The sequence below is a fragment of the Aedes aegypti genome, chromosome 1 (genome assembly GCF_002204515.2).
Source record: "Aedes aegypti strain LVP_AGWG chromosome 1, AaegL5.0 Primary Assembly, whole genome shotgun sequence".
NCBI classification, from domain to species: Eukaryota; Metazoa; Arthropoda; class Insecta; order Diptera; family Culicidae; genus Aedes; species Aedes aegypti.
Window position 1 is genome coordinate 104,615,176 of NC_035107.1, and position 17,877 is coordinate 104,633,052.

At 39.5% G+C, this 17,877-nt stretch overlaps 1 protein-coding gene across 1 annotated transcript; it reads left to right on the forward strand.

The window, feature by feature from the left end:
* Positions 1-1,751: 1,751 nt before the first annotated feature.
* LOC5564391 (dolichyl-diphosphooligosaccharide--protein glycosyltransferase subunit STT3A) lies at positions 1,752-17,653 on the forward strand. The gene is made up of 6 exons (XM_001648698.2): positions 1,752-1,910; positions 1,988-2,340; positions 3,120-4,231; positions 15,841-16,218; positions 16,524-16,743; positions 16,806-17,653. The coding sequence occupies exons 2-6, from the start codon at positions 2,253-2,255 to the stop codon at positions 17,138-17,140; spliced, it is 2,133 nt and encodes a 710-aa protein (XP_001648748.1). The 5' UTR covers positions 1,752-1,910; positions 1,988-2,252; the 3' UTR covers positions 17,141-17,653.
* Positions 17,654-17,877: the final 224 nt, after the last annotated feature.

Genomic DNA, 17,877 nt, shown 5'->3' on the forward strand with positions numbered 1-17,877 from the left:
CTGTACAGTGAAAACTTCGAAATGTGTCTCTGAAGTTTCAACGACAACGGGTTCGTCTACCTCGTACTTCGACTCGAAATCAACTTGCTGTAAATCCACTCGGCGCGATGTGCTTCCCACAGCGTATGGGTTGAACTGTGAGTAGTGAGTAAGGTGTTCACTATATCAGTTCTCACTTTGCGAGACCTCCAGCAAAGCAATGGTACTCTCAAATGCCTATGGTACTCTAATTTTCTCCCGAGTAATACATCTCGCAACAGCAGCAGCAGCAATCTATCCACGAACCCAGCAACCAACAACTCAACAGCACAGCAGTAGTAACTCAAACCTTCTGAGTCGATTTTCGAGCAGATCTCGCCTCTCGCACGGAATCTCCGATATGCTGTATTGCTTATTGGAGAACGAAATTCTTTGTTCTGAACACAAGCTGTGGAATAAAAGAAAAGAAAGCAAAATGGTGTTACAACCACGCTAAGGCAATAAAATATACTTTTCTCAATATTAACTATTTAAATAAAATTAACCATTTCAAAGGACTCAACAGGTACTCTAATTGCTTTTCTGTGTAAACAATTTGCAAGTAAAACCTGTCTGTCACTTTTACCAAGTTTCTTGAGTTGCTAGCTCAAAGAAACTCTTCAAGTACTTGTACTTACGCTGACTCACTCTGGAAGTGCCTTCCGTTTGAGTTATCTGCACTTCTCACAATCACTTATTTATCCGTCATCGCCACTGTTATAAATGGTAATTGATATGAAAATATTAATAAAACTGTTTTATAACTTAAACAACTAAAATAGTAATAAGACTTCTTCTTATGTAACTTGAATGAAACAACAACCGATAAGATTAGACTCCGTCACATGCCACGGCTCAAGCAAGACTGAGCTAGCTCTTTATTTTTCAGCTCTCAGTCTCTTTTCTGAAGCGTTACATGCTAACGCTTAATTATAAAGTAATAGGGCAGACACCACAATGCAAACAATAAAACATACTTAAACTCTTCAACTCAATTATTCAACTTTATCTAAAAATATCTTTTCAAAAAGTATTTTGAAATTATAACCAAATTCTGGTTTCGCTACTGACAAGGCAAACGTTATAGTTTTGTCAAAACTTGATAAACACTGAAAATTAAAATTCGTTCAAACATCTCTTTTCTATGATCATTTTTTTACTGACAGAAATTAGTAATCACTCTGTAAATAGACCAATCCAGTTGCCTGCGTAGTAGTGCAATGTTGACAAAATTATCTTTGTTTGCTGTGAGAACTGTCACAACATTGCTTTTGTTTGCTGTGAGAATCCAAATATAAACAGAATTGCTGCAAAACAACCACTTCCTTTTTGGCCTGCCGTTGACCGAAAACTCAATAACGTCAAACAAACATCGATACGTTATCATTCTGAGAAAATCGACTTGTGTAAGATTGATTGTGCGTTGGTGTTCGTGGCAGTTTGCTTGGGGACCTCTATACCTAACAGGGGTTGATAAAAAATAGCTATTTTCACCTCTTCTATTTTCTATTTTTTGAAGGAGGTGAGGGGAGCTGATTGACAACATTCAGAAAATCATATTTGTATCAGCAATATTCTGTGATATAATGTAGTATGTCTGGCTGTGCATATCGTCTCACGTATATTTTATATGAAAGGCATATGTTACGTATACCAAACAGTATTTTGCTGCAGGGAAGCCTGTCCTCGGTTTATGAAACGTCTGATCCGTCATCGCCACCGGTATCAGATCAGGCAAAAAACGAAAACATCTGTCTCCCATATAAATTCAGCCTGCGAGAGAGTGCCACGCCATTCCTTCGAATATACAATTTATAAGGCTGTATGTGTTCGTCTTTCTATCTGCTGCGGCTGCATTTCAATCGTCGTGAAAGAACGCCGGCTACAATCCGGTAAGTATTGGAAATGTTATTTAAACTGTAATGGATAGTTAATTTTGTTAACATTTTGTTCTCACTTCAACCATTAGTGGTCCAGGCAACGAGCAATGATGACCAATTGATGGATTTAGCGCATTGCGAGGAAATACAAACGAAGAAATAAAATTGCCTGTGTGGAAGCGACATTTTTGTTTCCATCACGCATCACCACAACCACACTAACTAGAGAGCTGTTGGAAGATAGAGGCGGTATATCGCTGTGTGGTATTTTGTGGGGGTACATTGGCATCTAGTCACAGAGTTGCATCGATCTGTTGGTCCTGCCTGCCTGCCTGATCAGGACATCCAGTAACGATGGAGCACGTTTCCAAGCTCCGTATGAATCTCGAGAAGCAGGAGAGCCTGGTGAAGCTGGGTATTCTCACAACGGCTGCGATTCTCTGTAAGTTGAGTAATAGGGTGTCCCAAAATATCACTTTGTCAGAAAACTCGGAGACTCCATCTCCAAATGGTAGCTAAGGCTTTTACGATTAATCTTTTGTTTGAAGGGAACTTTGGGAGTCTCTGATGTTTAGAGGCTGTCACGTTAATATTTTTGAAGAAAGTCTGATTTTCGTGAGAAACGTCAAAACAATATTTCTAGTTCTGCAAAATTTCATAAAATCCATAACTTTTATATATATATATATATATATATATATATATATATATATATATATATATATATATATATATATATATATATATATATATATATATATATATATATATATATATATATATTATTTTTCAAATATCTCGGGGTTTAATCCTTTTATTCACACGACTTTGATCGACTATTTCAGTATGAACAAAGTGCGTTTTTTTCATAAGAAGTGCATAAACAAACAATGTTGTAAACGAGCTATTTTTTTCTAAATCAGTTTGAAAATCATTCACTGTATATTTAGCCGTAAAATCTTGCTCCCTTTTTTTTTTTTGTTAATTTGAAAGCTATGCTTTTCTAGTACATTTTAATTAATATAGATCATTAACAGTGTGTGGGTATGAAACTTAAATCTATAGAATTATTGTGCATGAATATTGATTGTAACATCCTTAGCTACCGTTTGAAGGTTGAGTCTCTAAGTTTTCTACAAAAGTAAAATTTTGAACATCCCCTTTTAGTATGGTTTTGGTATGGAGTTGAAATTGTATCCTTACGATTGTTTTATCTTACAGCGTTCTCGACGCGTCTATTCTCGGTGCTGCGATTCGAGAGTGTCATCCATGAGTTCGATCCGTATTTCAACTATCGAACGACAAAGTTCCTGGCCGAGCAGGGCTTCTACAACTTCCACAACTGGTTCGATGATCGGGCGTGGTACCCGCTGGGAAGAATCATCGGTGGTACGATCTATCCGGGGTTGATGGTAACCTCGGCCACCCTGTATCGTATCATGTGGCTGTTGAATATCACCGTGGACATCAGGAATGTCTGCGTATTCTTGGCCCCGTTCTTCTCGTCGCTTACGACTATTGTCACGTATTTGCTGACTAAGGAAATCTACACTACTGGGGCCGGATTGGTGGCGGCAGCAATGATCTCAATTGTTCCGGGATACATCTCCCGATCGGTGGCCGGTTCGTACGATAACGAAGGTATTGCCATCTTCTGTATGCTGTTGACCTACTATATGTGGATCAAGGCGGTGAAAACGGGAGCTATCTTCTGGGCCACAATGGCAGCATTGGCCTATTTCTACATGGTGTCCTCCTGGGGAGGCTACGTGTTCCTGATCAACTTGATCCCGCTGCACGTGCTGGCTTTGATGGCCACTGGTCGATTCACGCATAGGGTGTACATCGCCTACAGCACCCTCTACACCATCGGAACGATCCTGTCGATGCAGATTTCCTTCGTTGGATTCCAACCCGTCCAAAGCTCAGAACATATGCTGGCCTTCGGTGTGTTCGGCCTCTGCCAGCTGCACGCCTTTGTCGACTACGTCCGCTCTCGTGTTTCGAAGGAACACTTTGAAATAATGTTCAACGCGCTGGTCGTCTCGATCGCCACGATCACCGTCCTGCTGAGCTTGATTCTCACGCTGACCGGCAAAATTTCACCATGGACCGGACGCTTCTACTCGCTGCTGGATCCGTCCTACGCCAAGAATCACATTCCCATCATCGCATCCGTATCCGAGCATCAACCGACCTCGTGGTCGTCGTTTTATTTCGACTTGCAGATTTTGGTGTTCCTGTTCCCAGCCGGTTTGTACTTCTGCTTCTCGAAGCTTTCCGATGCCAACATTTTCATCATCCTGTACGGGGTCACTTCCATCTACTTTGCGGTAAGTTTCAACATTTGCGCATTGGTCCCGAAGTCATATCTAGGAAGATAAGAATGTTTGCTCCTAAACCGTCGGTTTTAGATATACTTCGCGTTGGGTATCGTAAAGGCTTATCTGCAGTTATTGATTGCTCCTCAATCTTTTTTTGTTTAGACTATCACGCGAATATCAGTCGACTTTCATTAGATTTTCCAGTTCACTACAACGACAGGGCCAGAAAAAACTCAGTCACTTTTATGTATGTCTTCGAGACTATTTTAATGGAATGGAGAAGGTCTTTTTGGAAATTATTATCCTTCACTGAGGCAAAAATCTCGCATGATTTTCATAAGATCACACTAATGAACGCGTTTTTGATTATTTTTTTGTTGGTTCATAAGACACTTGTGTATTTCATTCGACGAGATTGAGATTCATAAGACAAGTGTATTTTTTTCATAACAATCAATTGTCAATGTCATAAGAACGCTTATGAATCAGATTTGTGAATGAAAATTCAAAACAATAATGTTTCGCTGCTATGATATACTTCTTTGCGTTCAAAATAGATTAGCCAACTAGAGAAAATCGAATTTTCATCCATTTTGTCGTATAGCAAATCGATTCTAATGCTTACAGTAAAGTGCTTTGATCGAATTGCGGCGTGACAAAATGGATGAAAATTTGATTTTCCCAAGTTGGTTAACCTACTTTTCAACGCGGATTAGTATTATTCATTCAATGAAATTTATAATCTAAAGCTCAAATTACACAAGACAGTCTTATGGAACCAAGAATGGTTCAGAACGTAATTCATAAGGCTATCTATGGATTTTGTTATCAAGTCAATGATGGTTCATAAGATCATCTTACGAAATTCCTTCGAGGTGTATTATGGAAACAACATCTGCCGAAAACCATACGATGGTCTTATGAATTTCAAAGATTTTTCTTGTGTCGTAATTCCATAAGCAAATCTTATGACAGTCTTACGTTTGCTTTCCTCAGTGAATTTATTAACGAGAATTTCAGCTGTCAGCTGGTTCGTCTCCAAACACTGAGGAAAGCAAACGTAAGACTGTCATAAGATTTGCTTATGGAATTACGACACAAGAAAAATCTTTGAAATTCAGTGTCGGCAGTGGCCTGTCAACGATCTGACCAAGAGACTGCAATTCTGCTTTGACAGATTTGTTAAATACTTCGCCACCCTTGGAGATGGCTCAGTAATGTACAATTTTGTTTGACGACATGACTCCAAACTATTCCAATATTGCTTGTGCTGAGTTGCCGCCCAAGAATTTATCTGAAGCTTCACCCAGCACTTCCAAATTGGAATAGCCGGCTCAGGGCCAATGAAGTCATGCGATGCTCCATCGCGAGCTAGCTCATCAGCCAATTCATTTCCAACGATGGAAGAATGGCCAGGTACCCATACAAGGTTTACAGAGTTGACTGAATTCAGTTCCTCAATTTGAGTTCGACATGCGATAACAAGCTTCGACCTTAAATTGGCCGAAGCGAGAGCTTTTATAGCAGCCTGACTATCTGAACAGAAGTGTATGATTTTACCCATTACGCGCTGTTGAAGTGCTGATTGCACTCCACACATAAGGGCAAATATTTCCGCCTGAAAAACGGTGCAGTTTCTACCAAGTGAGTAAAACTGATTCAGCCTTAGCTCACGAGAATATACTCCTGCACCAGCTCTACCTTCAAGAAGGGAGCCATCAGTGTAACATACTATATTGTTTGATATACTTCTTTCCAAATAGCCAGACGTCCACTCTTCCCGTGAAGGGAATTGTGTGGTACATGTCCTGTAAGGAAAGTGACAAGCAATTGTGAGATCACTTGGAGCAAGGACAATTTTGTCCCAATTCACCAAAAGTGGAAACAACGAAGTGTGTGTAGATCTACGATTCACTGGATTTTTCTCCAGTAGATCCAGTACCCATAAACGGTAAGAGCAAGAAAGTGCTTCTTGTTTAAGATATATGTGTAGTGGCGCAACATCGAAAATGGCCTCAAGCGCTGCTGTGGGAGTTGTAGAGAACGCACCAGACATCGCCATCAAGCACATCCTTTGGTGATGGCCCAATTTTGATTGGATTGTTCTCACTTCGCCCTTTTGCCACCACACAAGACATCCATATACCAATATTGGTCGAACAACTGTTGTGTAAATCCATTTGATATATTTGGGTTTGAGGCCCCAAGTTTTACCAAAGGTTCGCCGGCATTGACCGAAGGCCATGCAAGCTTTTTTAACTCTGAAATCAATGTGAGGTGTCCATGAAAGTTTGGAATCTAGAATGACTCCGACATACTTTACTTGTTCAGTCACATTAATCTCAGTGCCAAAAAGACGTAAAGGTCGAATTCCATTGCGGTTTCGTCTTTCCGTAAACAGAACAATAGATGTTTTATTCGGGTTAACCGAAAGGCCATATTGGCGACACCAACTCTCGACTACCTGAAGAGCACTTTGCATCAGGTCGAATAGGGTGCTTATGCACATACCAACTATCAGAGCTAGATAGTCGTCGGCAAATCCATATGTTGGAAAACCGCTATTATTGAGTTGCCTCAAAAGCGTATCTGCTACGAGATTCCACAAAAGTGGTGACAAGACTCCCCCTTGGGGGCATCCGCAAACACTCAATTTTCGAATTGCTGCTTGACGCAATGTCAAGAAGAGATGTCGGTTTTTGAGCATTTGATGAATCCAATTGGTAATCATTGTAGTGCGGTTTCGTGCGGCTTCCAATATGACATCGAAAGACACGTTATCATAGGCACCCTCAATATCCAAGAAAACACCCAAACAGGATTGCTTCTGAGCGAATGCTTTCTCGATATCGTATTCAACTTTGTGTAAAAGAGTCACAGTGGACTTTCCAGATTGATAAGTATGTTGATTCACATGAAGAGGCATGTTTGCCAAATAAACATCACGGATGTGATGATCGATAATGCGTTCCAGACATTTCAGAAGAAAAGAGGTCAGACTGATTGGTCTAAAACTCTTCGCTTCTTCATACGACGCACGCCCTCCTTTCGGGATAAACTTTACAGTAATATCACGCCAGGATCTGGGAATATACCCGGTAGCAAAACTGCTTACAAGTAGCTTTTTCAAAACATGTTTGATAAACTCAAACCCCTTTTGGAGCAGAACAGGATAAATCCCATCCGCTCCTGGAGATTTGAAAGGAGCAAAACTATTAAGTGGCCATTGAATCGATTCAGTAGTTACGATACTGCGAGCCGAGGCCAGAGACTCGTAACTACATGAAAAAACATTTGGTTCATCCGTAGATGCTATGTCCACACATCCGGGGAAGTGTGTATTGAATAAACATTCTAAAACTTCTTCATCGGAAAAAGTAAAGTCACCATTAGGTAAGCGAATTTCGTTCACTTGGAAATCCTTAGATTTTGCAAGGATTTTGTTCAGCCGACTGACTTCACTCAAACTGGAAACATTTGTACAAAGGTTTTTTCCAGCCGGATCGTTCAGCAGAACGAAGAGCCTTCTTGTAAGCCTTGCGAGCCGACTTGAACGACTCTGATCCAGCTGAACGGCGTCTGATCCAACACCTTCTACAGTGTTTCCTGAGTCTAGTCAGATCGTAATTCCACCATGGGGTCCCTCTTGTAGTCTTTACAGACCGCAGAGGACATGCTTCTTCAAAAGCTTCCATAATGTAGGATGTTGTAGTATCAACGGCATCATCCAGATCACTTGGATTTTCAATGGACGGAGAATATCCATGAAATTTGGTCGCAACCAATTCAATATAGAGTTCCCAGTTTGTTGATCGGGGATTCCTAAAACGCAAAGTCTGCGCAGTTACATTTGAATGTTCAAAGAAGATGTAGCGATGATCAGATAATGATTCCTCATCTGATACATGCCAATTCGTCAACTCGTGACTGATTCTATTCGAGCAGAGCGTTATGTCTAACACTTCTTCTATATTAGAAACCATGAAGGTTGGGCGATTGCCTATGTTAAGTAATCCAAGCTCTGTACTACTTAAGTATTCCATCAGACTGGAGCCTCTCAAATTGATATCTGAGCTGCCCCAGATGATGTGATGAGCATTGGCATCACTGCCCACAATCAGCGGAAGGCCTTTTGTTACGCAGTGTACGACAACTCGTTTGAAGTCATCCGTTGGGGATGGTTCATCATGTGGTAAATACACTGACTCTGACGTGGTGGCTAGAGCATTTTGCTTCATGAATGATAGCCAAATATTTGAATGAAAATACGTTGGAACACTAACTCCACCTGGTGGTTTTTGTAAAGACACATTTAACGGACAAATCTTTAGCACTCCGAGGAAAAACTACACACGTTCGGGTAAAAATACGAGGAATATATTTAATCATATTTGGGAAATAGAGAATACAAAAATCTAAGCTTTCCTTTACGAAATAAAATTTTCTTTACTCAAATATATTGCTTTAGAATCAGACTCACATGATTGTCGATAGTTTTGACAAAACTAAAATGCATCATACGAAATTGATTTAGTTTATTTTAGATTTAGTATTTTAGTCATACCTTACTAGTTTGAAACCAGTGTGTATTGTTTGGTTTGACTGATGAAGATGCTTGTTGTATAAATGTCACCTTCGTACTATTGACGTTGCATCAGTTTGACATTTGCGACCACTCATCATTTGAATTGACCGTTGCATATTTTCGGTTACCGTCTGCAATCGAGAGTCACGTCAGTTTAGTCAGTGGTAAATATACTGAACAATAGACGTATTTCCTGTTGAGGTCACCAACAGAAACATCAATTGTGACAGCACATACATCTCTGGTCGTCAACTCAGAAATGAGTGTAGCAACGATTGCTTTATTTACGAGCACGCATGCGCGGGGCATGGAGCGCGCCATTTCAAGTTTGCTGAAAGTAGCAAAAACTGGGTCCACAAGGTTACCTAGATAGATGTTTCCTCTACGAAAGTAGGGTTCTTGAACTAGCGCCACTTGGGCTGCACCATTTTGCATGAGTCTGCAAAGATTGATCGTTGCTGTTCTTTTATGCTGAAGATTGATCTGAGCTAACCTAACCGTAGCCACTACCCAAACTAGGCAGGATTAAGCTTTTTCCAATCTCAGCACGAAAAAAAACAGCAACGAAAAAACCAGATCGGTATCTATTTAAAGTCGTCAAAGGCGAAAGAGCACAGAATACACTGTGTAAAACGCATAATGCGAATCCATATAGGTGATAATTTAAATTAAATGTCAACATATTCATAATCCCACCCTTATTAAGCCTCAGGATAGAGACTGAAGTAGGGTAGCCGATTATCTCGGAGAAACACAAGGTCACCAGCACCATTGCTCCGGGTAGCACAGGAAGGACTCAATACTGTGGAGGGCGCCCTGGTACCCCACAGGCTCCGTTAGCGGTTAGGTTTTATTAAGACCTCCCTAACCATTCATTCCTAGGCAATGTACGGATCACACCATAAATTAGGGGTCACCTGTGAGGTGGACTTTTACCACCGGAACAGGCAGTCCGTAGTGTTAATTCTTAGCCAGTTGAAACAACCGCCACCGACACTACGCGGCTATCTAGGCTGCTCGGGAAAAGGAGGTTAATATTGATGATTAACTCCTGACGTGCCCAAAATGGTCTCTAAACCAAAAATTCTGTTTTCGAGAGGCTTCAAAGAAACTTCAGAAACTGTCACGCGACTATTCTACAAGTTTTTTCGAAATTTCTTCGCAGACTTGTCAAGGGAGAGGATTAAAAGGAAAGAAGGAGAAGAAATTTCTTCAAAGACCCCCCAAAAATTGCACCATTTATCCTGAGAATTCGTCCAAAAATTCCATTAGACATATTTCAAGGGATTTTTTAAAAATATCCACTTGCTCCAAGAAATCCATGAGTACTCCAACGTTTGAACCTCCAGTATTTTCCACAGAGACTACTTTGAAATTTTACCCAGGGACTAACCCAGGTTTTCCTCGAGTGACAGGGTAGATGTACCAATAGTGGAGGTACTAAGCACGATTGAACTTCATTTAATCGTCTAAATTTAAGAAGCGCAATTAATGCACATGTTAATGTTGTAACGGGAAGTAACGACCATTGACTTAATGAGAAAAATGATTTCATCGCAGTAATCCATGGCATGTCAGTGAAAAATAGTACCTCCACTATTGGTACACTGTTCCTTTAGTTGTGGTATATTTTTAATTTGTGTTCCTATAGTTGCGGTATCCGTTGCTTTCTTATGGGATCCTCCACTATAGGAACATTGGTGTGGATCGGATCCCTTAGTGGACAGTCCCCTATAGTCGCACTAGTGACTTTTCACGGCCGTTTTGCTATAAATCGTTTCAAATCATTTTTTGACATGAAGGTCAGGACCTATTTATCTAAGTACCATTGATTTACATTTAAATTTTGCTCAAAAAATGATCGAAAAAAATATTTTTGCTTAAAATTTGAGCTCCCTTGCGCCTATAGTAAACCTATTGTTCCTATAGTAGCACTACTGAGAGAAACTATTTTTTATTATACGAATTAATTGATGAATTAATAACTTTTTTTACATCAAACGAAAGCTTGAGATCCACACTTTGTAGGAAAAATATAAAAGTTTTGTAAAAATACGGTTTTGATAAGTATTTTGCCGACGCCGTGATGCTAGTGCTACTATAGGAACAGAAATTAGAAATAGTGCTACTATAGGCACATGTATTCCTATAGTGGCACACGCGATAATAAATACAAACATTTGAGTTTTCGTAGGTTTTATATTTTTCCCACAAAACCAAGATAAAAAGCTATCAGATGATGTAAAAATAATGACGCTAGCATTATTTTTCGATTTTATACGAATTTTTGTTCTTAGCTATGCGGCTATTGGTACATCGACCCTATTTCATCAGTTTTAAAGCAATTTGAACGCTCTTTTCAATTATTCCGTGTATCAACAAGCCAATGCGTCGATTGGTAGTGTCGGTTCGGCGGCTAATGTAATAAAATCAGTGAAACAGCACTACCGCAACTATAGGAACACCCATAACTAAGGGAACGCTTACCCTAAACAGCTCTTCTTATAACAGTTTTCATATGGAATCCTGCAAAAATCTATTCACAGCTTCCCGAGCTCTTCCAAGAATTTCTTGATAAGATCGACGTGGGATTCCTTATGAAGTACTTTCACAAATGTGATTCGGCGGTTCCGGCCGAAGTAGATTTCCAGAATTTCTACATAAGTTTCTGCCGAGATTATTCCATAATTTTGTTACATACACCTTACAGATTTTTTTTTCAGGTATTTCCCCGATTATTTATGAAAAACATCCTTGAAAATTCCCTGGAATATTCGAAGGATAAATTATTTGAGAAATCTCTGGAGTACCTTTTGAAGGTATCCTTAGTGAACATTCTGGTTGAAATCCTAAAGAAAATTTCGGAGGAAATCTTTAGAAAACCTATCGTTTTAAGAATCCATGGATAAATTCCTGGAGGATTTTCTTGAACTATTTCTGAAATAATGGCAAATCCTTAGTGGTATCTCCATCCTTGAAAAAAAAAACAGGTTGAATTATTTACGCAGAGAAAACTATTTTGATAACAATTATAAGGTACCGTGAGGCAAATGGATAAAGAGAATCGTATAGTTGCGGTTCTTGCAATCATAAAGAGTTTAAATCAAAATGAATAAAGTTGTGTACATTTTGTGGATTGAGTCTCACCAAATCTAAGCGGTAAAAAACTAAATTTGATTTTTGTGCAAAGCTACAGACAAAAAAAAACATTGAAAAAGATTGCAAAAAAAAATATATTTTTTGCAATTTCTCATCGTAATAGGCTGTTTTTCATCACGCCAATCTGTCATGAAACGGCCTACTTTCCCGCACTGAAGTATGAAGTGTGGGAATAGTCATTACGCAACTGAAACCAGTGCTGTAATGATTCATTACGCAACTGTTTTGAGTTGCGTAATGACTCATAACACAACTATTTTCAGAAATCGTAAAATAATGGTGAATGCATTCAGATATAATATCTGATACTCTCAAGTGGTCTTCTACGAAATTGCAAAAAATGTTGTACGTATCTCGGTGCAAAACTCGATTTTTACAGCACTCGTCGTAATTATCCTACTCGGCAAGTCTCGTAGGATAAATCTACGACTCGTGCTGTAAAAATCATCATTCTGCAACTTTTTTTTTTTTTTTTTTTTTCTTTATTAACGTGAATTTTAACACATATGGCTAAGTATTCTGCAACTTGTTCCGTAAACTACTATTTCCTTTTCACTTGCTCCACTAGTGTGACCTGTCTGGGCTGATAGCAATTCTCTTTTATAGAGACTTGGTCACTATTGTCTAATCCACTGGATATGATACCCGTGCGGCTGTTTTTTAATTTCTTTTTTTTCATAATAATGAAGTAAAAGCAAAACCGCGGTTGTTCCTTCCCTCAGGGGAATGCTGCGTGTCATTTTGAGCAAATGCGCTTATATAATAATAAAAGTCTATTTTCAATGGAAGGTCTGTAAAGTCTCTGTTTTGCTAAAAAAGTTTCTAAAGACGCCATTTCCTTTTCTTCAACTATTCTTTCGATTCCTCATGAATTCCACTAGAAAAATGCTTCAGATATTCGTTCAAGAATACATTCAGAAACTTCTTCAAGGATCTCTTAAAAAATCCTTTGCAGATTATTCCAGCAATTCTCTCATGAACCAAGCTCCTGAATTTGCTTTAGGAAATTACTACTCATAGGATATATTTCGAAGAAATTCTCGATCACATATTCCAACTGAAATTCTGCGGGAAAATCTACAAAGATTTGATCAAAAATTTAGTGTAAGAATTATTCAAAATAATCCTGCAAGATTTTTCTGTATTTCTTCAGGTCATTTCATAAAGATTCCTTCATGAATTCCGCTCCACCAAAGATTACCCAAGTAATTTCTTAAGCAAATTCCTACAGATATTTTTTCTGTACTTCCTCCAATCTTTCTCACATAAATTTCCCAGAAGACGATCTAGGAATCCCTCTGGATAATCAGGCAGGATATTATCCAGTGTGATTTTAGCTTTTTTTTTCTCTGGAAAATTAACTAAGCCTTGCTCGTGGGACCAACTATCAGTCCAAAAGTTCTCCCCAGCAGGAGTTTATCATGTAGTTCACTAGGAGTTCCATCACGATTTCTTTTAGAAAATAAAACTTCTGAACCGGGTTCCTAATCTTCAATAATTTCTGGAAAAAAAAAATTGTCGGTCATCTGGAGAATTTTTTGTAGACATTCCTGGATGAAATCTTTAAGGACTTCTTAGGAGGTTTATAGACGAATCTGTTTAGAATTACTTGAGGAATCTTTCTTAATTTCTAGAAGATTTTTTTTTTAAATCCTTAAAAAGCATGACTGGATTTCTGGAGATATCTTTAGGAAAATTCCGGGTTGAACTTTCGAAGATTTGCAGAAAATCTGGAGGGATGTGAAATCACCGGGTAACTTCCAGGAGGGCTGAAGACTTCGTTGAATAAGAATCTTTGGAGGGATTCTCGAATTCCAAAGTAATTTATGAGGGAATCCTTGCAAAAAATCCTGGTAGAATTCTTCAGGATTTTGAAGTTTTAGAAGTATTCCGTAAAAAGTCCGTTCCAAAATCATTGAATGCTCTAAAAAAATTTTCGTAGAAAACTAAGACCATATATCTGCAAATGCTGGTCGGATTCTCTAAGAAAACCATATTGAAACTAAGGTATTTCCTAGTTGCTGTTACTTTCACATTTGTTTCCTTCTTCTTATTTCTGGCGTAACGACCCAACTGGGACAGAACCTGTTTCTCAGCAGTGTTCTAATGAGCATTTCCACAGTTATTAAATGAGAGCTATCTTTGACAATTGATCATAATCGCATGTGTATATCGTGTGATGTGTACGAAGATACTCTATGCCCAGGGAATCGAGAAAATTTCCATTATGAAAAGATCCTCGACCGGTGAGATTCGAAACCACGACCCTGTGCATGGTCTTGCTGAATAGCTGCACGTTTACCGCTAAGGCTGCGTTTACCTGGGTCCTGCGCATTTGTTTCCTGTTTAGTGTATTTTTGGTCTATTTTTTAGGAATGAAGTTTCTACAGCTCTTTGTTTTATACATTTGGGCCTCTGCAAGCCTTGGAATCCCTGCAATAATTCTTGAAGAAATTTCAGGAGAACTTCGCAGAAGAACTAATTGGGAAATCTTTGAAAAAAAAATGAAATCCCTGGAACCTTTCCTGAAGAAATAACTGGAATAAAACATTAGCAATTCCATGGGAAATCCGTGCCAGAATCCCTGAATGAACTTCTAGGACACTTTTAGCAAATACCCTACGTTTTGGTGAAACGGTTCTGGAGCAAACCTTGAAAAATACACAGGGTAACACTTTGCGTAATGTCACGAGGAATCTTCCAAGAAAGGCGGAAAACCACAAGGCAGAATGCCAGAACGCTGTAAATACAACAAGGCGGAATTTCAATAGGCCGAAAATACCGCAAGGCAGTAAAATCACAAGGCCGAAAATACCAGAAGACAGAAAACCCAAAAGACAGAAAGTTCCGAGAGGAACAAAATACGAAAGGCGGAAAATGAAACAGGGGAACATGATGGATTTTAAAGTGATTTGAGGATGAGTTGAGGGACGTGGACGCTAAGTGGTCCCCCAAGGGTCCTGAAGGTATTAGGCGTAGATGACCCCGTGCGCAAAATCGAGCTCGCTGCTCTAGTGCACGCAGCATGAGTACGAACAGCCATCAGTAACAAATAAAATTCTGCCTTCTGGAAATTCCGGGGATTTCGGCCACATCGAGTGATTTTTTTAAAATAAAAATACCCTCTGAGAGATGTCTGGAGATGGATTCTCTGATAAATCTTTACTGAAACTAAAATATTTTCTGGTTACTCTTTGGTCTCTTTTTTTCAGACATGAGGTCTCTAAAGTTCCTTGTTTTGGACGCTCAATTACTACCAGCAGCCTTGGAATCCCTGTAATAATTCTTGGAGGAATTTCTGGCAAACTTAGCATTCTGATGGAATTCCTGAAATATGACGTAAAGGAATAATTGGAAAAAATACCTGCAGAAATTTCTAGCGAACTTTCTGGAAGAATTCGAATATCTATATAAATAAAAATGGAGTGGTGTTTGTATGTCACGAAATGGCTTCCGAACGGGTCAACCGATTTGAATGATTATTTTTCCATTTTGTTCGTCAAGTGTTCCGACGTGTTTGTGTGTATAAAAATCCCAGGATATTCACCGGGAAAGTCGGAAAAATGAGCGTGAACGGAACTGTCATTTTGTATGGGACGATTCATAGCGTTTTACAATAGCCTACTTAATGGCAAGACGAAGTTTGCCGGGCTCACTAGTTTAAAAATAATTTTAGAATAATCCTTAAGAAGACAATCCATGCAAGAGTGCTCATAGAATCTCCTGAAGGAATTCTCGCAAGATATCCTAAAAATGCAATGTCTAAAAGTATGGATAAATTTCCTCAAAAACACCATCTTTCTAAAATTGACGGTTGTACAATGTACAATGTGGTCTTCCTTAATGTGATTAAATAACATTCCCACAATTCCAGGGCGTCATGGTCCGTTTGATGTTGGTGCTGGCGCCGGTGATGTGCGTCCTGTCGGGAATTGCCATTTCCCACCTGCTGAGCAAATACATCCGTAACGTGGACACCAGCGGCAGCAGTGCGGGTGGTTCTAAGCCACTCGACGCCAAGAAGGCCAAAAAGTACGAACAGCAATCGCCGATGAAGAGCGAAATCGCCAACGCCTTTGTGGTGGTTATTACGCTGCTGCTGATCACCTACACATTCCACTGCACGTGGGTCACTTCGGAGGCGTACAGTTCGCCCAGTATTGTGCTGAGCGCTCGGTCCCACGATGGAGGACGGATCATCTTTGACGACTTCCGTGAAGCTTATTATTGGTTGCAGATGAACACACCGGAGGTAAGTAGGAACGAATTGGAGATAATCATAAGTCATATAGGAAGGCAATACGATGATGAACGCTAGTTTAAGTTTGAAGGACATAGCATTTGCATTCAAGTGCAGGAGCCCCGAAGCAAATGATCGGTTGAGTCATCGACGCGATTCCCGGATTTTGCTTCGTCCTGACTTGAACAAATGCCTTACCAATGTCCCGATGATCATTAGCACTTTGATCGCTGAGTGTTGCTTCTTGAAGTCAAGATATCAATGATGTTAACTGATTAGTTAGCGGAGCATATAATGCTTTAAACTCACCTTTCTAGGATGCTCGCGTAATGTCGTGGTGGGATTACGGCTACCAAATAACGGCCATGGCGAACCGGACCATTCTGGTGGACAATAACACGTGGAACAATACGCACATTTCGCGGGTCGGTCAAGCGATGGCCTCGACTGAAGACAAGGCTTACGAAATTATGAAGGAGCTGGACGTCGATTACGTGTTGGTCATCTTTGGTGGATTGACTGGTTACTCTTCCGATGGTAGGATAACTTGCAACCTAATTGGGAAGCACATTTCTGATAACTCCTCCCCCTATTTATAGACATCAACAAGTTCCTTTGGATGGTCCGGATCGGCGGAAGCACGGACCGTGGGGCCCACATCAAGGAAACCGACTACTATGCCTCGAGCGGCGATTTCCGCATCGACAAGGAAGGATCGCCCACTCTGCTCAACTGTTTGATGTACAAAATGTGCTACTACCGGTTCGGCCAGGTGTACACCGAGGGAGGCAAGGCGCCTGGCTACGATCGGGTACGTGGTGCCGAAATTGGCAACAAAGACTTTGAGCTGGACGTTCTGGAAGAGGCATACACGACCGAACACTGGCTGGTTCGAATCTACAAAGTGAAAGACTTGAGCAATAGAGGCGTTTAGAAATCTTTGTTCACGGTACCCGTACGAATGAAAAAAAAAATTAAAACATTATTTCAATCGACTTTCCTATGACTCAAAATTTACCCTTAAAGAATTGTGTACTCAAATTGATACTTTGTAGGTTTCGACAAATAATTTCTACGATCTTTTTTCATACAACTTTAAAGCATACAAACGCACCCCGCAAACCACGAGTCCTAGATAGTGTGTTATAACTAGAATATGCAATTGAAGCTCAGCAAATGTTGGGCAAACAATGACATGATTACAAACAAATGAAAATCACTACAAACAAGCGAATAAATTAGTCTGCCACAAAAAGAACAAATGAAGAAAAAACTGGTAATTTTAACACATTTTTTATATACGTATGGTAATATACGCGCATTGAACTAAGCAGAATTTGTGCATTTATAATTGCTAGAAAATCCTTGTTTGTATCAGTTTACCGGAATACATAAACAAGCGCAAAAGGACGAATACTGAAAATAAAATTAACACCACAAAACCCAACGTCATGTGTTTTACACGGAACGAAATCTCCCGCCATAAATTGAATGATTTTTGCCTCATCTGAGCCCCATTCGCATTCAAGATGATTTTCATCTGCTTGAAAATCATCTGTTTATAAATCACACTGAATGAAAATCATCCAATATTGAAATGAATTTTCTGTTTCCAAAAGTGATCGACAATTGAATGATCATCATACATCTGGGGATTTTTTTTTATTATCG